Source organism: Cetorhinus maximus, chromosome 19 (genome assembly GCF_964194155.1).
Source record: "Cetorhinus maximus chromosome 19, sCetMax3.hap1.1, whole genome shotgun sequence".
NCBI lineage: Eukaryota > Metazoa > Chordata > Chondrichthyes > Lamniformes > Cetorhinidae > Cetorhinus > Cetorhinus maximus.
Window position 1 is genome coordinate 92,077,803 of NC_135897.1, and position 22,271 is coordinate 92,100,073.

General features: G+C 49.1%; 1 protein-coding gene across 1 annotated transcript in view; it reads right to left on the reverse strand.

Moving 5' to 3' along the window:
* Positions 1–22,271, reverse strand: part of fndc3ba (fibronectin type III domain containing 3Ba) — a 285,397-nt gene that overhangs the window by 9,237 nt on the left and 253,889 nt on the right. The window contains exons 20-22 of the mRNA XM_078564466.1: positions 17,188–17,406; positions 8,793–8,959; positions 839–966 (exon numbers count right to left, since the gene is read on the reverse strand). Coding sequence (XP_078420592.1) covers positions 839–966; positions 8,793–8,959; positions 17,188–17,406 — 514 coding nt within the window. The remainder of the gene's footprint in view (positions 1–838; positions 967–8,792; positions 8,960–17,187; positions 17,407–22,271) is intronic.

A 22,271-nucleotide genomic window follows, 5' to 3' on the forward strand; every position in this document is an offset into this window, starting at 1 on the left:
TAATGTAGGATAATGGTGCTGTGGTACAGATCAGCTAGGGCCTCAGTGAATAGCAGAACAGGATCGAGGGGCTGAATGGCCTCCTCCTGTTCCCATGTTACAAAGGGCAAATCTCAGCAGACCAAAGGCAGGATTTAAAAATAAAATTATTCTTTAAAATTGTTGTTCCATCGGTTACCCCGATTGAGATAAAGTTAAGAATAATTTTAATGGTTTTCAAAGCCGAACCAACACATTTGCAAGGCAGGAGTCAGAGTGTTGATGTCCAGCAGAGGAACACTGCCCCTCAATGAGTGCCTTAGCAGCCACCCCACAACCCTCAAGGCGCATCTGCCAGACTCACTACCATCTCAATGGTCACCAGGGAAAACCCACCCCTCGATGAGTCCCTCAGGACTCACCCCTCTCAATGGGCATCAGAGGGATGTACCCCCCACTCACTCCTCCCCGCAATCGAGCTCCAATTGCGTTCAAGAGACATCTTGTGTGAATGGTGCCTCCCGAACCAGAGCAGAATTGGACCATTCTCATTGCTTAAGGACAAAAACCCCTCTTCCTGGGGCGGGTGCTGCCAGATGATTCAGAACCTCCACACCACCACCCCCCCTGCCCCCTCCCACCCCCTACCCCCACCCCGCTACCCCCCTCCACCCCCTCCCTCTCCCTCCCGCCCCCACCCCCTCCATCCCCCTCCCTCCCACCCTCCATCCCCCTCCCCTCCCCCTCCCAACCCCCCACCCCCTCTCCCTCCTGAGCCCCCCACCCCCTCCCCCCTCCCGGCCTCCATCCCCACCCCCACCACCCCCCCCCCACCCCCAAACCCCCCACCGACCCTTACCTGTTTGTAATCCAACTCCCTGCCCACGGTGACCTGGAGAATGTAACTCATTGGGTCGCCTCTCATCGGAGGGAGTCCTTCCCACGTGACCTCACAGGCCGCTCCTTCCAGCTGGGTGACCCGAGGAGCTGAAAGGAAAAGCACAAAATGCCAGGTCGGATTTTCACTCAGAACCTCCTGCCAGGCTTGGCAAGATGGCACAGGCAATGCTGGCTGTTTCTCTTTTAAATAAAACAAGTCACAGGTATTTCTGAAAAGACGACAATTTTAAAAATATATTCTTTGGGATCTGGGTGTGATTGGCCAGGCCAGCATTTGTTGCCCGTCCCTCATTGCCCCTTTCAGAGGAGCAGTTAAGAGTCAACCTCATCGCTGTGGGTCTGGAGTTACATGTAGGCCAGACCAGGTAAGGACAGCAGATTTCCTTCCCTAAAGGACATTAGTGAATCAGATGGGTTTTTTACAACAATTGATGATTGTTGTCATGCATGAGACTAGCTCTATAATTCCAGATTTACTAATTGAATTTAAATTCCACCCGCTGCCACACTGGGATTTGAACCCATGTCCCCAGAGCCACTGGGTCACTAGTCCAGTGACAGGGCCACTACACCACCACCATCTCTTTCTGCAGGGGAAGGAAAAAAGTTGCATTTCTATAGCGCCTTTCATGATCTGAGGAGGTCTCATTGTGCTTCACACACTTTTCAGGTGTAGGAACTGTCGTAAAGTAGGAAACATGACAGCCAAGGTGCACACAGCAAGATCCCACAAACACGGTGTTGTCGACTGAGGGACATATATTGTCCAGGTTATTGAGCAGAACCCCACCCCTGCTCTTCTCCAAAGTAGTGCCGCCTTTGACACCTACTCGAGTGGGCAGGTGGGGCTTCAGTTTAACATCTCACTGAAAAGACTGCACCCACCAACAGTGCAGCACTCCCTCGATACTGCACTGAGAGCATCAGCCTGGATTTATGTGCTCAAGTCTCCGGAATGGATCTTGAACCCACAACCCTCTGACCCAGAGGCAAGAGTATTACCTGCTGAGATGCGATTGACAATATTTTCGGAAGTTCACTTGATGCACCCTGTTGCAGGTATGGATGGGATGGAAAGGTTGGGGGCGGTGGAGTGGGGGGTGGTGGTTACCGCTGTAAGTGTTTTTGTAGATTTGCAAAGCTGTGTAAATCTAATTGTGGGTGAGGGATTTCAGTACCAATGTGACCAGGACAAATGCAATAACCCAGATAATTAGACTCTGAACGCTGTGTACTCAGGGATCTGTGGCAGGTATCAGGTTTTGGGAGGGTACACTCTGTTCAAATGTTGGCCTTTCATACTTAGAACCAGAGGACAAATCCAGGTCTGGCTGACAGGGTGAATATTTCCTCTCTCCCATGGCCTGTGTCAGTCTTGGTGCCTTGCTGCAACTGTAATCTGGAAGAGATTACTGTTAAACTGAAGGGCTGGGACAGCTACAGGCACACAGTCCCGAGTCTCCACAGGGACAGGTGCACAGCCCAGAGTCTCCAGAGGGACAGGCACACAGCCCCGAAACTCCACAGGGACAGGCACACAGCCCCGAAACTCCACAGGGACAGGCGCACAGTCTAGAGTCTCCACAGGGACAGGCACAGTCCAGAGTCTCCAGAGGGACAGGCACACAGTCCCGAGTCTCCAGAGGGACAGGCACACAGTCCCGAGTCTCCACAGGGACAGGTGCACAGCCCAGAGTCTCCACAGGGACAGGCACACAGCCCCGAAACTCCACAGGGACAGGCGCACAGTCTAGAGTCTCCACAGGGACAGGCACACAGTCCCGAGTCTCCACAGGGACAGGCACACAGTCCCGAGTCTCCACAGGGACAGGCACACAGTCCCGAGTCTCCACAGGGACAGGCACACAGTCCCGAGTCTCCACAGGGACAGGCACACAGTCCCGAAACTCCACAGGGACAGGCACACAGTCCCGAGTCTCCACAGGGACAGGCGCACAGCCCAGAGTCTCCACAGGGACAGGCGCACAGTCCCAGGTCTCCACAGGGACAGGCACACAGTCCCGAGTCTCCACAGGGACAGGCACACAGTCCCGAAACTCCACAGGGACAGGCACACAGTCCCGAGTCTCCACAGGGACAGGCACACAGTCCCGAGTCTCCACAGGGACAGGCACACAGTCCCGAAACTCCACAGGGACAGGCACACAGTCCCGAGTCTCCACAGGGACAGGCACACAGTCCCGAGTCTCCACAGGGACAGGCACACAGTCCCGAGTCTCCACAGGGACAGGCGCACAGCCCAGAGTCTCCTCAGGGACAGGAGCACAGCCCCGAGTCTCCACAGGGACAGGCACACAGTCCAGAGTCTCCACAGGGACAGGCGCACAGCCCAGAGTCTCCACAGGGACAGGCACACAGTCCCGAGTCTCCACAGGGACAGGCACACAGTCCCGAGTCTCCACAGGGACAGGCACACAGTCCCGAAACTCCACAGGGACAGGCACACAGTCCCGAAACTCCACAGGGACAGGCACACAGTCCCGAGTCTCCACAGGGACAGGCACACAGCCCCGAGTCTCCACAGGGACAGGCACACAGTCCCGAGTCTCCACAGGGACAGGCGCACAGCCCAGAGTCTCCTCAGGGACAGGAGCACAGCCCCGAGTCTCCACAGGGACAGGCACACAGTCCAGAGTCTCCACAGGGACAGGCGCACAGCCCAGAGTCTCCACAGGGACAGGCACACAGTCCCGAGTCTCCACAGGGACAGGCACACAGTCCCGAGTCTCCACAGGGACAGGCGCACAGCCCAGAGTCTCCACAGGGACAGGAGCACAGCCCAGAGTATCCACAGGGACAGGCACACAGTCCCGAGTCTCCACAGGGACAGGCGCACAGCCCAGAGTCTCCACAGGGACAGGCGCACAGTCCCAAGTCTCCACAGGGACAGGCACACAGTCCCGAAACTCCACAGGGACAGGCACACAGTCCCGAGTCTCCACAGGGACAGGCGCACAGCCCAGAGTCTCCACAGGGACAGGCGCACAGTCCCAGGTCTCCACAGGGACAGGCACACAGTCCCGAGTCTCCACAGGGACAGGCACACAGTCCCGAAACTCCACAGGGACAGGCACACAGTCCCGAGTCTCCACAGGGACAGGCACACAGTCCCGAGTCTCCACAGGGACAGGCACACAGTCCCGAGTCTCCACAGGGACAGGCGCACAGCCCAGAGTCTCCTCAGGGACAGGAGCACAGCCCCGAGTCTCCACAGGGACAGGCACACAGTCCAGAGTCTCCACAGGGACAGGCGCACAGCCCAGAGTCTCCACAGGGACAGGCACACAGTCCCGAGTCTCCACAGGGACAGGCACACAGTCCCGAGTCTCCACAGGGACAGGCGCACAGCCCAGAGTCTCCTCAGGGACAGGAGCACAGCCCAGAGTATCCACAGGGACAGGCACACAGTCCCGAGTCTTCACAGGGACAGGCGCACAGCCCAGAGTCTCCACAGGGACAGGCGCACAGTCCCGAGTCTCCACAGGGACAGGCGCACAGTCCAGAGTCTCCACAGGGACAGGCGCACAGTCCAGAGTCTCCACAGGGACAGGCACACAGTCCAGAGTCTCCACAGGGACAGGCACACAGTCCCGAAACTCCACAGGGACAGGCACACAGTCCCGAGTCTCCACAGGGACAGGCACACAGTCCCGAGTCTCCACAGGGACAGGCACACAGTCCCGAAACTCCACAGGGACAGGCACACAGTCCCGAGTCTCCACAGGGACAGGCACACAGCCCCGAGTCTCCACAGGGACAGGCACACAGTCCCGAGTCTCCACAGGGACAGGCGCACAGCCCAGAGTCTCCTCAGGGACAGGAGCACAGCCCCGAGTCTCCACAGGGACAGGCACACAGTCCAGAGTCTCCACAGGGACAGGCGCACAGCCCAGAGTCTCCACAGGGACAGGCACACAGTCCCGAGTCTCCACAGGGACAGGCACACAGTCCCGAGTCTCCACAGGGACAGGCGCACAGCCCAGAGTCTCCACAGGGACAGGAGCACAGCCCAGAGTATCCACAGGGACAGGCACACAGTCCCGAGTCTCCACAGGGACAGGCGCACAGCCCAGAGTCTCCACAGGGACAGGCGCACAGTCCCAAGTCTCCACAGGGACAGGCACACAGTCCCGAGTCTCCACAGGGACAGGCGCACAGTCCCGAGTCTCCACAGGGACAGGCACACAGTCCCGAGTCTCCACAGGGACAGGCACACAGTCCCGAGTCTCCACAGGGACAGGTGCACAGCCCAGGTTCTCCACAGGGACAGGCGCACAGCCCAGAGTCTCCACAGGGACAGGCGCACAGCCCAGAGTCTCCTCAGGGACAGGCACACAGTCCCGAGTGTCCACAGGGACAGGAGCACAGCCCAGAGTCTCCTCAGGGACAGGCACACAGTCCCGAGTGTCCACGGGGACAGATGATTTATGCGCTGACCAAGGAGAGCGATGTCAGTGTTGGAAATCGAACACCTGCCCAGTCTGTCTCCCACAGCTGCTGGCTGAGGGTCCCTCTCTGTAGCCAATTAGCCTGAGTTCAGGAGTCACATTGAGCTGCGTACTCATGGTGAAGGAGCAACTGGGTGGAACACGAAGACTCCTGCACTCACCTCCACTACATTCCTTCAAATGCATCAGCTCCAGAAATGCCATCCACTCGTTTCCCGTTAACTGTTGGAGGGTTGCCCCCAACTCATTTCACGTGACAACCTCAAATAACAGGGATGAAGGACCGGTGTCTAACCCATAGTACCACTCACTACCAGAAGAGTTAACAAACAACTCAGAACAAACTCATTCAAGGTCAAATTTACATTGTGCCATCTGCTGCTGACAATTTTTAATAAATGGTGAATTAAACTCTCCTCCTCTAAGTAGCTTCTCATTGGAGAATTCTCCCATAACAACATGAGTTCCTAAGTAGATTTGTCGCTGGTGTTTATTGTTCCTAAATTACTATGCTAATTAAATTTTAGATAATTCATGAGTAATTCAGAAAAAGAAACTAGTCCCAACTTCAAATTTAAATGAACAAAGGATATCTCGAGTTTGCTCTCGAGTCACTGGAGGTATGTAGAGAAGCAATAGGTTGTCGCAGAAGGTCAGTAGGAGATGAGCTAGAAAGGAACAGGAGGCCACTCAGCCCCTCCAGCCTGTTCTGCCCATCAGTAAGGTAATGGCTGCCTACATCCCAACTCCATCCACTCACCTAGGCTCCATAACCTTTTACACACCCTGTCTTAACAAAAAAATCTATCGATCTGATTGGAAATGGCTCATCGAGCCTCAGCATCTCCTGCTTTCTGTGGGAGAGAGTCCCACACTTCTCCGAGATCAAAGCAAAATGCCGCGGATGCTGGAAACCTGGAACGAAAACAGAAAATGCTGGGAAAACTCAGCAGGCCTGACAGCGTCCGCGGAGAGAAAAACAGTTCATGTTTGGAGTCCGTGTGACTGGTATGCCCTGCAGAAGAGTCACACGGACACAAAAAGTTAACTCTGTCTTTCTCTCCGCGGACGCTGTCAGACCTGCTGAGTTTTTCCAGCATTTTCTGTTTTTTGCTCCACACTTCTTCGCTCTTTGTGAGAAGAGTTATTTTTCTCAACTTTTCACTGCAAAGGGACAATTATGTCCCTTGTCCCAGACTCCATTGAGGAATAAAGGTTCTTCACCACCCGCTCTGCCAATTCCGTTGCAAAATCCTGAAAACATCAGCCCCATAATTTTCCATATTCCAGATAAACCTGGTCCTGCTTTTCATCTATTAGTTCCTACGTTCACAAGACAGACACAAACGTGAAGACCCATCCACCAGCAGGACTGCGGTAAAATTAGGGTTGCCAACCCTCCAGGAACGCCCTGGAGTCTCCGGTCAGTCAAGGTTAATCTTCCAGGACAATGCATAGGAGCATCCAGGGAGAGAGATGATAGGAGGCCCATTAACATAATCCCGTTTTTTGTGATAAAACCCCATGAATACATCCAGTAAAGATTGGCAACCCGATATGTAATGCAGACATTCTTTATTTGGCCCCTATTTATTGCGAGGTAGATTTTATTCCACCTCTCATCCTTGGTTAATTCTCTCTGTGACTGGTGAAGAATGTGACTGGCAATATTCTCCCAGTCTGTACCTTTCAGATCCCACTAAACTGGGGATTAATTCTTTTCTCCAGAATCAAGAAGGCTGAGGCAGTGACCTGATAGAGGTCTTTAAAGTTCTGTGTGGTTCGATAGGGTAGAAGTAGAGAAGATGTTTCCACTGGTGGGGTGGAGACAACAACTTTGGGCCGTAAATATAAGATAATCACGGATAAATCCAACTGGGAATTCAGGAAAAACCTTTAACCAGAGCGCAGGGAGAATGTGGAACTTGCTACCACGGAGAGTGGTTCAGGCGAATGGAATAGATGCATTTAAGGGGAAGCTGGATAAACGTTTTAGGGAAAATAGGAATAGAAGGATAAGTTGAAAGGGTGAGATGAAGAGGGGTGGGGGAGGCTCATGTGGAGCGTGAACAAGAACTATTTTGCTTTTATTCCAGAATAGAACAGGTGGGCCGAATGGCCTGTTTCTGTGCTGTCAACTCCTTGTAATTCTACATAGCCGTTGATCTAACAGCGTCATGGGAGCACCTTGACTAGTTAATGTAGGTGGTGGCACACGGGCACTTTCCCAGGACAACCAGGGACAGGCCAGTGACACCCATATCCGGGGAAAAACACTGGGCTCCTAGAGCTGAATTTTTATACCCTGCTGAAGAAATGGAGGGGGGGACACTGTCAAGCCCCCTCGGAATCTTATATGTCTCAATAAGATCACCTCTCATTCTTCTAAACTGGAAAGAGGGTCGGTAACCAGAGGAGACAGATTCCAGGTAACTGGCAAGAAAGGAGAATGAGAATTTGTTTACACAGCGAGTTGTTGTGATCCGGAATGCGCTGCCTGAGAGGGCGGTGGGAGCAGATTCAACAGTAACTTTCAAAAGGGAACTGGGTGGACGCTTGAAAATTTACGGGTCTATGGGGAAACAGCAGGGTGACCGGGACTAATTGGATAGTTCTTTTAAACAGCTGGCACCGGTACAAGGGGCTGAATAGCCTCCTACTGTTCTCTAACATTCTATAACTGAGTGAGTGAGGCTGTGAGGTTGGTATTCTGGGTAGATATGGGCAGCATAGGAGAGAGGTGACCATTTAATGGTTGGGCACTGCCCGCAGAGTCTACTTGCTTCTTGGCAATGAAGAGCAAGTTTAGCAGGGCACTTTATGCCTATCTTATTCCCAAAGAGGCCAATCTCCTTGTCCTAATCTCTCTCCCTCTCCTCTGTGCTCCAAGAGAAACATCATCAGCTGAATACCGCCCCAGTATTCAGAGTTTCAAACTCGATTTTACCCCAATTATTTCACATTCAACGTCAGTCTACACTGAGATGTCTAAATATCTGCCTGTCCTTAATTACGTAGAATGTACACCACAGAAAAGGCCATTCAGCCCAACTGGTCCATGCTTCATACCAACCTCCTCCCAGTCTACTTCATCTCACCCTATCAACATATTCCTTTCTCCCTCTTGTGCTTCTGTAGCTACCCTTAAATATATTTATCTCATTCACTTCAACCACTCCCTGTGGTCATGAATCCCACATCCTCACCACTCTCTGGTTAAGGAGGTTTCTCCTGAATTCTTTGCTGGGTTTATTAGTGACTATCTTAGATTGATGGCCCCTAGATTTAGAAACCCCCTCCACATTTTACACAGGAACATTTTACCTACATTTACCCCATCCAGCTCATTCAAAATCTTAAAAATTCTCTACTGGCTCACCCTTTTCCTTTCTAGAAAAAAAGAGTGCCAGACAATAAACATAGAGATTAAACATAGAGACTGACCTTTGACAGCAGGAGGGACTAGTTTGCTTGTACTGAACACATGGACCTCGGAGAAGGGCCCCTCACCAGCATCACTGACTGCCTGGATTCGGAAGCTGTAATACGTGGATTCCGTTAGCCTCTGCACCTTGTAAGTGTGGCTTGGCCCTCTATAGATTGGAATAAACCTGAGGAGGAAAAAAAAAACAAATAATTCCAGTGGGTGAAGGTAGTAATTGCCATGGCAACATCCACTTTGTCCATTTAGCTTTCACATATTTCAAATCATACTTCTTCCGGAACTTCCCGTCAGTTGTACTTGGCTTCCTGTTGATACGTTTTTGATGCTTTCTTTTTGTTCAACTTTTCTGGTTATAATTCAGACATTCATATTTATTCTGGGTTTGGCCCATGCCAATGATTTAAGCTGCCAGCAGGTTCCCACAATTTTCTCAAAATGTTTCCTGTTTTTTTTCCAGCTACTTTTTTTTTTCAGTAACTGTAAATTCTAATGTCCAAAATATGGGTTGAAACAAATTGAAAACTTTTCCTTGAAAAAATGCACTTCACAATACTATACATTTATAACATTGATTGAATTATCTTTTGTGTCTTTACTTTAAAAAATCTTTTGCATGGCTCAGTGCCTCTCAAAATCCTGGGCTTCAAGAGAGGAAGAAGATTGAACAAAGAAGTGGTTCAAAGAGACCGATTGAGACAAATGTGGTCGAACTTGAGAGAGAATGGAGGTTGAGAGAGGGAGTGATTGAAATGGACGATTAAGGGAAGGTAAAGGGGTTGGGGTAGTGGGGGGGTGGGGGCACGAGGTTGTGAAATGGAAAGATAAAGAAAGAAGGGAGTTGAGAGACAGGAAGTTGAGAAGGGAAGAAGTGGGCTGAAAATTAGGAGGAAGAAAGGAGAGATGAGGAAGAAAGGACAGAGGAGAGATAGAGAAAATAATATATAGTAGAAAGGGAGAGAAGGAGGATAACAGGATGGAGATGGAGGGAAACTGTTTGGTGGGGAAGGGACCTCTGGTCTCTTTCTACCTGGCCTTAGGCAAGGGTGCACTGTCTTAACCCTAACCTCAGGTATTGGCTTTCAGCAGTTGACCTTCTAGCAGCCTTCAGCAAGGTACAAACAGTAAAACAGAGTTAATAAGGGGCTGTTCAAAGTGAGGTTATGGGGGAAGGGGGCAACTTTGTGATGGTGCCTTAGGTAGGGAGCCCCATTCATTCAGAGCAAATGTGGAAATGGGGGCGTTGGGGGGAGGATTGGAAAACACGACCAAAAATGGGCAAGAGACCCCACCGAGAACACAAACTCATAAATACAGTCCATCCATAACCCCTCGTTCGTGAAATACAATTGCTCTTCACGTCACAGATAGTGACAAAAAGACAAGCCAAAAAATAATTAATCGGATATTCTCTGAAAGAAAAAAAATATATATGCAGCTGTGCTGGGAGTAATAACTTGTCTCTGATTGTAGAATGATATTTATTCATTTCACCCTGGTCAGTAACGATTGATGTGTTTATGATTATATTTTAACTGCAACAACATGAGGAGCTGATGTGAAGGATCAAGTTATGGTGCAGGGTGAAGGCTGCAATGCTGTTTATCTCCGAACGTTGTTGGCCCAAGGTCCAGTGTGAAATCTCTCCCTCTGATCAGCCAAATGTTCTGTATTAATGGCACGCTTTAGTCTGCAGATAAAGCCAGAGGTAGCAAGGAATGATTCTCTCCTCGTGAAAAACAATAACGGATAGACGCAAAACTGGAAAATAGGAATTACATAGCCCCACATTGATTCCCCTAATCCTCTCGGGGGAAAAAAAGGAAAGAAAGAATGTGCATTTCTATTGGGCCTTTCGCAATCTCAAAGCACTTTACAGCCAATCAAATGTCATTTCTGTTGCACTGTGCAGCACCCAATTTGCAGACAGCAAGCTCCCACAAACAGCAACGTGCTAATGATTTTCTAAAGAATTCTTTCATGGGCTGTGAGCACCATCGTCGAGGCCGGCATTTATTGCCCATCCCCAATTGTGGTGAGCCACCATCTTGAGCCGCTGCAGTCCATATGGTGTAGGTACACCCACAGTGCTGTTAGGTAGGGAGTTCCAGGATTTTGACCCAGCAACAGTGAAGAAATTTCCAAGTCAGGATGCTGAGTGACTTGGAGCGGAACTTCCAGGCGGTGATGTTCCCATCTATCTGCTGCCCTTGTCCTTCTAGATGGTAGAGGTTGCAGGTTTGGAAGTTCCTGTCAAAGGAGCCTTGGTGAATTCCTGCAGTGCATCTTGTAGATGGTACACACTGCTGCTACTGTGTGACAGTGGTGGAGGGAGTGAATGTTTAAAGTGGTGGATAGGGTACCGATTAAGCGGGCTGCTTTGTCCTGGATGGTGTCCAGCTTCTTGGGTGTTGTTGGAGCTGCACTCATCCAGGCAAGTGGAGAGACAATCTGATTATTTTTCTGTGATATTGCTTGAGGGATAAACATTGGTCCAGGAAAGCAGGGAACTTCCCTGCTCTTCTTTGAAATGATGCTGTGCTATCTTTTCTGTCCATCTGAAAGGGTCTCATGTTTAATGCCTTATCCTGACAGTGCCACACTTCCTCAGTATTGCACTGGAACGTCAGCCTGGATTCTGTGCTCAAGTCTCTAGAGCGGAATTGGCCTCTGCTGCAGGGCCACTGAGCCACAGCTGGGCCTAGGAAGGGGAATAGTTGTGCACACATTAACTACACTTCACTAGATCACCCCAAGTGACCCCACACGAACATCACAGTGAGCACTGGCGGGCTGTGGGGCTGATGGAAACATTCCAGTCAAGCCTTATTCTGCCCTCCCCTCAGCTACACAGCAAAGGGGGAGTGGAATCAGTGAAGTCTAAATGTTGTTGTGCAAGTGGGTTTAAAGGTCATTGATTAGGACACCAGCAACAACAAAAACAAGTTACGTTTATATAGCACCTTCAATATAATGAAACATTCCAAGGCACTTCACAGGACCATTATAAAACAAAATATGACATTGAGCGACATAAGGAGTTATGAGGTCAGATGACCAAAAGCTTGGTCAAAGAGGTAGGTTTTAAAGAGCATCTTAAAGGAGGAAAGAGGTAGAGTTTTTTTTTCCATTGTCTGACTCGGGTTTTTGTTTTTGAGTGGAGGGTTAGCTGGTGAAACCAGTGGAGTCCTGCTGGTGTTAAGGATCCATGGCCAGTATCCTCATGCTCAGGCACACCAACAAGGCTCAATGCGTAGGGATCAGGAGCAGGAACCCTGGCTGATATCCACCCCCCCACCTCCCCTATCCCTGTGACCCAGTAGCACTGAGGGTCCGAGTGTCACATGCTTGCCCCTGACCCACCTCAGACCAGCTGACTCAACAGGTGCAATCTGGGAAGGTTCTGTGAGCTCAGTTCTACATTCTGAGCTTCCCATCTCCCATCTAAAGCCGGGATGGGAAAGATCGGCAGTGTGCACGGAAGGAGAATATTCCTTCTTGAAGGTGGGGATTCAGATAAATGGGGCTTCAACACCGTCGCCGACTGTCACGCGCGTGAAAGGCTGAACAGGCCGGGATTCTTTTCCAGGGAGTTACCCATTTTGTTACCCTCCTCTGAAGCATCTTGTGATTTTTTATTTTTAAACTACATTGGAAGACGTTCTAGAAATTCAAGTCGCTGTTTAGCCTGGATGGAATCGCTGTGTGGGCAGGATTGCAAGCCACCAGTGAAATAGTTCAAGGGGGTCGGGGGGGGGGGGTGGTGGGGGGAGGGGGTGGGGAGCAGAACAGAAAAATCTCTTTCACAGTTTGATTAAACAGGAGCTGGTTAATGATGAAGGCTGGCAGCCTGCGTTCTCAAAACGCTATTAGCAAAGGACCTTTACAGGGCGAAAGGACCTTGTGACACAACCACATTCAGGTTCGTTCAACCTGAGGCTTTAATGTGTGCAGCCTGATTGCTCAAATTGCTCCTGCATTTTTCACGTCAATGTTATTTGCAAGTGATCCTGTTGGGAAACCTGAACAAACAGTTCATTGTGTTGGCTGTTCTCAGAAATCAATTAAAGTCAAATCACTGTGAATAACAAATAGATTTTCTGAGAAAATTGGTACTCTCCAACAAAGGGCTCACTTCGCTACAATTAATTTGTCCCGAGATGAGTTTGTGAAAATAAACTGCATTCAGAAGGGAACTTATTTAAGTGGGATGGATTAAAAAAAAAAGTCAACTTTTTCCACTATTGCTTAGGTGTTGTCCATTTTCCTACATTCATCCAGCAACAGCCAATTCAAAAGCATTTCACTGGGAGGAAAGCATTTCACTGGCAGGAATGCATTGTGGGGCATCGTGAGGTTCTGAAACTTTCACTTTCCCTCAATGGGTTTGCACAGAGCATGTCATCCCAACGCCTGAACCGCAAAATGCTTCCAAAACCAAAGAATTACCGTTGAAACATGAGGCCAGATGTTCGTGGGGGTCAAGCCATTTTATAAAATGGCGGATAGGGCCCAATTCAGGGGTGTTACCCACCACACCACCCACCCTCCACCCCCATCACCCCCCCCACCCGACAACCTGCCCGATCTCGGTGCCGGCAATTTTTGCCAGCGCTGGATAATGATGCAGGCGGCGAGTCTGCACCCTACATCTCCCCTCTGGGCCAGCTCCATTGCATGGGTAGGTACATCCTAGCCTCCTGCCATTTCCATGGAGTTGGGCCAGCTTCTCCAGACTCGCAGTTCACAGCCCGTCTGAGGAGTCGTGAACCACAGTCTGGATTCGGGAACCTTTTGAAAGGTAAAGTTTATTGCTCATTCACCCAATATACACTATGTACATAATAATAGAACCATAGAAAAGTTACAGCACAGGAGGAGGCCATTCGGCCCATCTTGTCCATGCCAGCCCGAGGACACCCAGGTGCCCTTTCTAATCCCACCTTCCTGTACCTGGCCCATAGCTCTGCAGTTTACAGCACTTAAGGTGCAGATCCAGGTACTTTTTAAAAGGGTTTAGAGTTACTGCCTCTACCACCAACTTGGGCAGCAAATTCCAGACACCCACTACCCTCTGCATAAAAAAGTTCTTCCTCATGTCCCCCCTACACCTTCTGCCACTTATCTTGAATCTATGTCCCCTGGTTCTAGAATTCTCCACCAAGAGAAACAATTTTATCCTGTCCACTCTATCTATTCCCCTCATAATTTTGTACACCTCAATCAAGTCACCTCTCAGCCTTCTTTGTTCTAAGGAAAGTAACCCCAACCTATCCAATCTCTCCTTGTAGCTACACTTTTCTAACCCTGGCAACATTCTTGTAAACCTCCTCTGCACTCTCTCCAGAGCTATTATGTCCTTCCTGTAATGTGGTGACCAGAACTGCGCACAATACTCCAGTTGTGGCCTCACCAGTGTTTTATACAATTCCAACATTATATCCTTACTTTTATATTCTATACCTCTGCCAATGAAGGAGAGCATTCCACATGCCTTCTTTACAACCTTGTCTACTTGAACTGCTGCCTTCAGGGACCTGTGTACTTGTACACCAAGATCTCTCACTTCATCTACCCCTCTTAGTATATTCCCATTTATTGTGTAATCCCTGTAACTGTTTGAACTCCCTAAATGTATGACCTCACACTTCTCTAAGTTAAAATCCATCTGCCACTTTACCGCCCACTCCACCAACCCATCTATATCGTTTTGGAGATTATGGCTATCCTCTACACTATCCACTATTCGACTAATCTTTGTGTCATCTGCAAATTTCCCAATCGTGCCCCCCACGTTCACGTCCAAATCGTTAATATATAACACAAACAGCAAGGGTCCCAACACCGAGCCCTGTGGAACACCACTTGAGACAACTTTCCATTCGCAAGGACATCCATCGACCATTACCCTTTGTTTCCTGTTACAAAGCCAACCTTTTATCCAGTTTGCCACATTACCCTGAATCCCATGGGCTTTTACTTTCCTGACCAATCTGCCATGTGGGACCTTGTCAAATGCCTTGCTAAAATCCATGTACACAACATCCACTGCACTACCCTCATCAACCCTTCTTGTCACTTCCACCGATGTAAGGCTAACTGGCCTATAATTATTTGGCATTTCCTTTGATCCCTTTTTAAACAATGGAACTACGCTTGCATTTCTCCAGTCCTCCAGTACCTCCCCTGTTTCTAGTGAAGATTGGAAAATCATCCTCAGAGCATCTGCTATCTTGATAAAAACAGATAGGTTTCCACCTCCCCTCACTATGCATGGTTAGCTGAGAGCCCTGGCCAATAAAAACATTGGGCAGGATTTTCCCATCAGCGAGCGGGGGGCGGGGCCCGCTTGCTGACGCGTACAATGACGCGCGGTGATGTCGGGCGGAACTCCCGACGTTACCGCGCCCCATTTCAATTTTCAGGTAGGTGGGGGCGCAGCAAAATCAGCTGTGCGCCCGTGAACCTGTCAATGGCCAATTGAAGCCATTGACAGAGTCATTGAAGTAATTAATGGACCTGCTCGTCCAACCTTAAGGTTGGCGGGCAGGCCGGGAGCCCCGGCGGACTTCATTAAAAGCATCAAATCTCATCCACGGGCGGAATGAGGTTTCATGTAGGTTTTTAAAAATTTAATTAATTTTTTAAACAAGTTATGGACATGTCCCAACTTATGTGACAGTGTCACATGAGGGGACATGTGAGGGATTTTTTTTCTATTTTCAATATTTTTGACAGTAGAGCCGATCTCCCTGAGGCTGCACTTAGCTTCAGGGAGATGAGTGCGCTCTATTGTGTGCATGCGTGAAAGAGCGCACTCTCGGGTTCAGGGATAACCCCCCGCCCACACAGAGAGCACATAGCGCTTCTGTGCAGATGTCACGCTGGGCGGGCCTTAATTGGCCCACCCACGTAAAATGGCGGCGCGCCCAATTGGAAGCACGTCTCCCTGTGCCCGCTCTTCAACATCCCCCCTGATGGGGGCAAAATCCTGCCCATTAGCTCAGCAGGGAAGCTGCTTTGATAATTGAAGTGAATTGTTGACTTTGTTTAATTGACATCTTTAAGTGGTTAGAGCAAGTCGTTTTATCCATGATCTCTTTTGCAAATATCTCAATGTTTACTTGGACAAGATTAAGAAGTGTGAGGTGTTTGAAGCCTCTGTTATTGATACTTTAACAGTCTGTCTGATTGACACTTTTATTGGGTTGTAGGAACAGAAGTTTTTTTCAAAGAACATTTCTGAATGGATGACCTTTTTTCCCTCCGTAGTTCCACTGCCATGCCCAGTGAATGCATGTCATATTCATACTTTACACGTGGACCGAGTTCATATGGAAGCTTCTGGAACTGCCTTTAATTTGTTTAAAATAGACACTGATGAACTGTTAAGGTGGCTGCCAAGGGGTCAGGTGATCTTTGCTTATTCGACATAGACTATCAAGCTTCAGAAGTTCTAAGTGAATCGCTGGGTGGGGGACCTCCTCCTGGAACGGACATACCAAGATGAACATTACCTGTGGAATTCACACCTGCCATTGTTTGAAGGTTACTCAAAACACAGAATCAATGGACTCCTAGACTCTATGGCCTGAATTTTTGTAATGGCGGAGAATCTCTTCGTCATTGCGAAAATGGCAGAAGAGGTCGAAATATCGAAGTCCCACAGCGAACACAACACCCACCATTTTCGCGGGGTTGGGAATGGGCCCAGGTCAGGATTTTCACATGCACGTTTTGTGGAGGCAGCTGCCCATATAAAACAGCAGCTGCCTCCCGTTGTGTCTTATTTTTGTTAGTCAGCAGTGGGGAACACAATGCGTGCAGACTAGTCCTGGCAGGAGCAGGTCTAAACTATTCAGAGTCCTTTGGAAAGGTAGGGTCCTTTGGAAAGGTAGGGTACGCTTTTGGAGAGGCAGGGTACCCCTTTGGATATTCCCGGGACCCCTTTGGGAGAGGTGAGGTGCCTTTTGGGAGAGGTAAGATACCCTTTGGGGTTTGTTAAAAGGGGACATTAATGTGCGTAAAAAATGCATAAACTTATTGCAACTGCCAGGAGAGCTGGCAAGAGGAACTGTCAAAAGTGTCAAAGTATCAAAGTGTCCCAATGAGCTGTCAAAGGCAACTGTCAATCGACTTACATTTCTGCCACATCGTTCACAACCTCAGGATGTCCCAAAGTTCCTTCCAGCCAATCGCGTGACTTTGCAGTGTACACATTGTTATCATGCTGGAAATGCAACATCCAATTTCCACACAGCAAGATTCCACAAACAGAAAAGAGTTAAATGACCAGTTCACCTGTTGGTTAGTGATGTTGGATGAGGGGAAAATATTGGCCCCCAGGTCACCTCAATTAGATCCCCTTTTAATCTTCTAAAGTCAAGTGATACTTACTTTCCACTCCGTTCCTCCATCTGAAGCATGTAGATAGTTTCTATATCGGCGGTTAGTACTTTGGTACTGCTGCTGTCCCCCCACTTGAGCTTAAGGCTCTGGGGGCCTGAGGCAGCACATTCTAGCCTTGGAGGAGCTGGTGGCAGGGGTCTTGTCTTGGCTTTCACTGTGTGGCTGAAGGGACCAGCACCGATTCCATTCACCGCCTGAATCCTGATCCTAAAAGTGAGAAGAGGGAATAAAAAGATAAAAGAGGTAAATCTTTGCACCCTTGACACCTGCAACAGGAAAATGGGCTCAGAACAGCCAGGAGTTCATGCGAAATCACTGTAAAGGTTAGGCCCCAGCTGGAGTATGGTGTCCAAGGCCTTAGAAAGGGTGCAGAGGAGATTGACCAGAATGGTACCCGTGATAAGGGATGTAGAGAGACTAGAGAAGCTGGGAATGTTCTCCTGAGAGCAGTGAGGGCTATGGGGAAAGAGCAGGGGGTGAGTGGGGCTAATTGGATAAATCTTTCAAGGAGCCAGCACAGGCACAATGGGCCGAATGGCCGTGGGCTATAAGATTCTGTCTACACTCGAATCTACACTTGCTCCTACATTGAAAGACATCCTCTCCAGCAGATTCTAAATCTGAAATTGGATATAAAAAAAGGCTCGTTACCTTTGCTTTTCCCTTTCGTAACCACTGCATCCTTTCCCTACCTACTACTGGCCTTTCATAAGAATCACCAGGCCAGGGTCTCCCAAACGGTGGGTAATGAGCCCCAGTGGGGGCCATGAGATGAGATTTTGGGATTGTCAGCTCCGAGTTAGCAATGGCTGTAGTGGAGGTCGGCCTCAATTCTGACAGCTGCAAGGCCCCTCTCAATGCTTGTGTTCCTTTGTTGGTGACATGGTGAATGTTTTTTATTTGTTCATGGGATGTGGGCATCGCTGGCTGGGCCAGCATTTATTGCCCATCCCTAATTGCCCTTGTTCAGAGGGCAATTAAGAGTCAACCACATTGCTGTGGGCCTGGAGTCACATGTAGGTCAGACCAGGTAAGGACGGCAGATTTCCTTCCCTAAAGCACATTAGTGAACTAGATGGGCTTTTTACGACAATCAACAATGGTTTCATGGTCTTCATCAGGCTTTTAATTCCAGAGTTTTATTGAATCCAAATTCCACCATCTGCCGTGGTGGGATTCGAACCTGGGTCCCAAGAGCATTACCCTGGGTCTCTAGATTACTAGCCCAGTGACAATACCACTATGCCACCACCTCCCCCATGGACTACACTCTGAGGCCTGAATGCTGCTGCTGAATAGTAGGTTTTGTTTCTTTTGGAGAAACCCTTGCCCTTTCATCAGCTCCCCCGCCATGCTTAATTCCTGTTCCCTCACCCTGCTCAACAACTGAAGCCTCCTCTGTTCTGAGATGGGTCCTTCTACCTTGGACCCTAGGCTTGGGACTGGGTTCTTAGACAGACTGTAGACATACTCTGGTACCTGATTAACACTTGTTTATTATTACTACATCTTAACCTGTTAGAGTAGACACGTTGCCTGTAGGCATGATTCCAACCCCTCTCTCTCTCAAGAGTCTAACACATGACTGACTGATGTCAGCAGTACATTATCATTAATGTCATATATTAGAATATCCCATCTTTTAAGCCTTTATACTAAACCTCCCCCCAAATATACTATCCTATCTTCAACAAAAGGAAACAAGTTCCTCAGTGTCCTGAGTTGTTCTCTTCTAGTCCCAGAGGCTCCAAAGGTCGACTCATTCAGTTTTCCCTTTTGGATCAGTCTTCTGCTGAAAAGTGCTTGTTGTCCTCGAAGTTTAGTTACCCTGTTAACCTACACTCTGCTTCCCAGCAATGATGCCGGAGCGCTGTCCCATTCTGCAGATGACGACGAGCTACCGGATGTTGAAGAAAGCCCTCACTGTGTCTTTAACTATTTACATTACATTTCTGTAACTCCCTTTTTTACAACTACAGATTCTACTCAACTCCAACTCCTAACTCCTCCCCTCCCCAAGTCACAGTCCTGGGGGATTTATCTCCCTCAGTATTCTTGGCCCTTAGGGAAGACGTCTTAGAGACATGAGGGCTTTCTTCAACATCCGGTAGCTCGTCATCATCTGCAGAGTGGGACAGCGCTCCGGCATCATTGCTGGGAAGCAGAGTGTAGGTTACAGGGTAACGAAACTGCAAGGACAACAGGCACTTTTCAGCAGAAGACTATTCCAAAAGAGAAGATTGAATGAGTCGACCTTTGGAGCCGCTGGGACTAGAAGAGAACAACTCAGGACACTGAGGAACTTGTTTCTCCAACGAAGGACTCTGGGAAGAAGCTTCCTAAAAGGAATAGAGTCGCAGAGTCATAGGGGTCTACAGCACAGGAAAAGGCCCTTCGGCCCATCAAGTCTGCGCCTGTCAAACATGTGCCTAACTATTCTAATCCCATTTTCCATCACTAGATCCATAGCCTTGTATGCCATGGCATCGCAAGTGCACATCCAAATACTTGTTAAATGTTATGAGGGGTTCTGCCTCTACCATCCTTTCAGGCAGTGAGTTCCAGATTCCCACCACCCTCTGGGTGAAAAAAATTCTTCCTCACATCCCCTCTAAACCTCCTGCCCCTTACCTTAAATCTATTTGGTTATTAAATCTGGTTATTGATCCCTCCACCAAGGGGAAATGTTCCTTCCTGTCTACCCTATCTATGCCCCTCATAATTTTATACACCTATCTTCAACTCCAGGGAAGACTATCACAGCTGTATCATCGACTGCTGCATCAAAGACTGAGAAGGGATTGAAGATCGGAGATTCCAATGATGATGAAGGGAGAAACAAAACTCCAGTAAGCCTTTCAGGAAAGGATGATTTCCAATGACACCTCGGGAGGACCATCTACTTTCTGTAGACAGCGGTAAGAGAGCCAGACTTCTCTCTCTACGAGGTTGCTCCACTGTGGGCAATGGGATGAATTTCTGAGAATATGGAGTGAAGACAGCCTCATCTTCTGTAATGAGAGGAATTTCCTGTAGACAATCAACTCGGGGACAAGAATCTGCACAGGAATCTGCAGCTTCAGAAGTGCTAAAGATTCTGTTGCAGCTTCTGCTCTGACCTCCAGCTCTGAAGAGAAGATGGCTTTTAGCTGGGACTGAAGTATAGGTGGGGGGGTGGAGGGGCAATTAGCTTTGACCCTGGGAAGGTACCAGCTCTCGAACAGTGTGATCCTCTATGGACTCTGACCTGGACTCAGGCAAAGCATCCTCTGTGGATAACTCTTCATGGACAACAGGAGTTAAGGTCAACAATACATGTGTAGATTCAGTGGAACTAAGGTCTGAATCAGCCACTAAAACCACAGCTGATTCTTTAAACAGACCACAGAGACATCATGAGGTGCATCCATCAACAGGAAAGATGAATCATTCTCTAGGATCTCAACCTCCAAGAGGTCACTCAGTACTGCAAGGGATTCTTCCCCCATCACTCTCTAGGAAGAGCCAATTCAGGTCCAGCAGCTCTTCATGCCAATGGTCACCGTCTGCTGCAGTGCCGATGGTATCCTCCACCTCTGGCCTGACTCGGTGAAGAACTGAGAGATTCAGAACTTCCTTGTCTGCCCGGGGTCTAGTGGATAGTGTCTCTGTGAAAGAGAGGGACTGACTGCTGAGTGTATAAACTTCCTCAGCTTCCGAAGACTGAATGCCCACTGCTTCTAAATAAAAGGTTGAAGGGTGTTCATGGAAAACAGTGAGTCATTCAGATGATGAGCATCATCTGTTTTTTCTAAGATTACTAGGAATGAGCCAACATTCCCGAGGAAACTCTGTTGGTTCGTCCGGTTCCGGACTTTCCATTTCTTGGAAGAAATGTTTCTCATAAATACTTTCTGGTCTTCGACTTCAGTTAAAATTGCTGGATTTACAGGAACGCTCGAAATGTCCGGTTTGGCCACACAGGGAGCGTCCTGCACCCCCTGCCGGGCAGTCCCGGTGTCTGCGTTGGGTTTTTGCAAGCATCTGAAAATGGCTGCCGGCCTGGAGTCTCCCACCCTATCGGGCGGTTTGGTGGGCTCTCTTAATGGGTGTGGCTACTGCCCATGGGCCTACCCGATCTACAGAGTCACGTGAAGACTCAGAGTCGCCACAGGCGGTCGCCCGATTCAGCGTTCGGAGTGGAGGCCATATTGTGCACTGAGCTGCCAGCATGAAAACCAGGTTCCATGGCAGATCTAAAAAGGTTTCATTAGCTTTACGAACGGACTCAAAGTCCGAAGAACTCCAGTGCATCCTGTCTTGGCAGAACGTCATCTGCTACTGGACCTACTGCATAAAGGAAGGAGCTAACCAGAAGCTTTGGCTCCTTTTTATGAAGACTTGATAATCCTCAATATGGTGTTTCCATAACTCCCGCTGCTGGCCCCTCTGCAGCCCCTCGAGGCAGCCAAACGGGCAGGACAAGGGCAGGGGCTGCTCATGAGATACGACCATCGTTACCTCTCCCCAATGTGCCTCCTGCTACTGCTCATATTTCTTCAGCTTCTTTCAAAAGTTTCTTCACCCTGCAATTCCTCCGATAACGCCGGTGTACCCTGTGTTTGTATCTCCGACTGAAACATATAAGATCCTCGAGATCCTGAGGGATCTTGGAAGGGTGGATGTTTCCTCTTGTGGGAGAATTTAGAATTAGGGGTCATTTTTCAAAAAATGAGCGGTCATCCTTTCAAAACAGAGATGAGGCGAAATTTGTTTCACGTCGTGAGTCTCTGGAACTCTCTTCCTGAGAAGGTGATGGAAGCAGAGTCTCTGAATATTTTGAAGGCAGAGGTGGATAGATTCTTGGTAAGTAAGGGGGCAATAGATTATCAGGGGTAGGCTGGATACAGATGTCTGGTTACTATCAGGTCAGTCATGATCTTATTAAATGGCAGGGCAGGCTTGAGGGGCTGAATGGCCTACCCCAGCATCTTGTTTGTGTGTATCTTTTATATTGATGTCTCCATCACTGTCACCATGTTCTGAGATCGGGTTCTTCTGTCTCGGGCTCTCGACGTGGGATTTATTTCTTA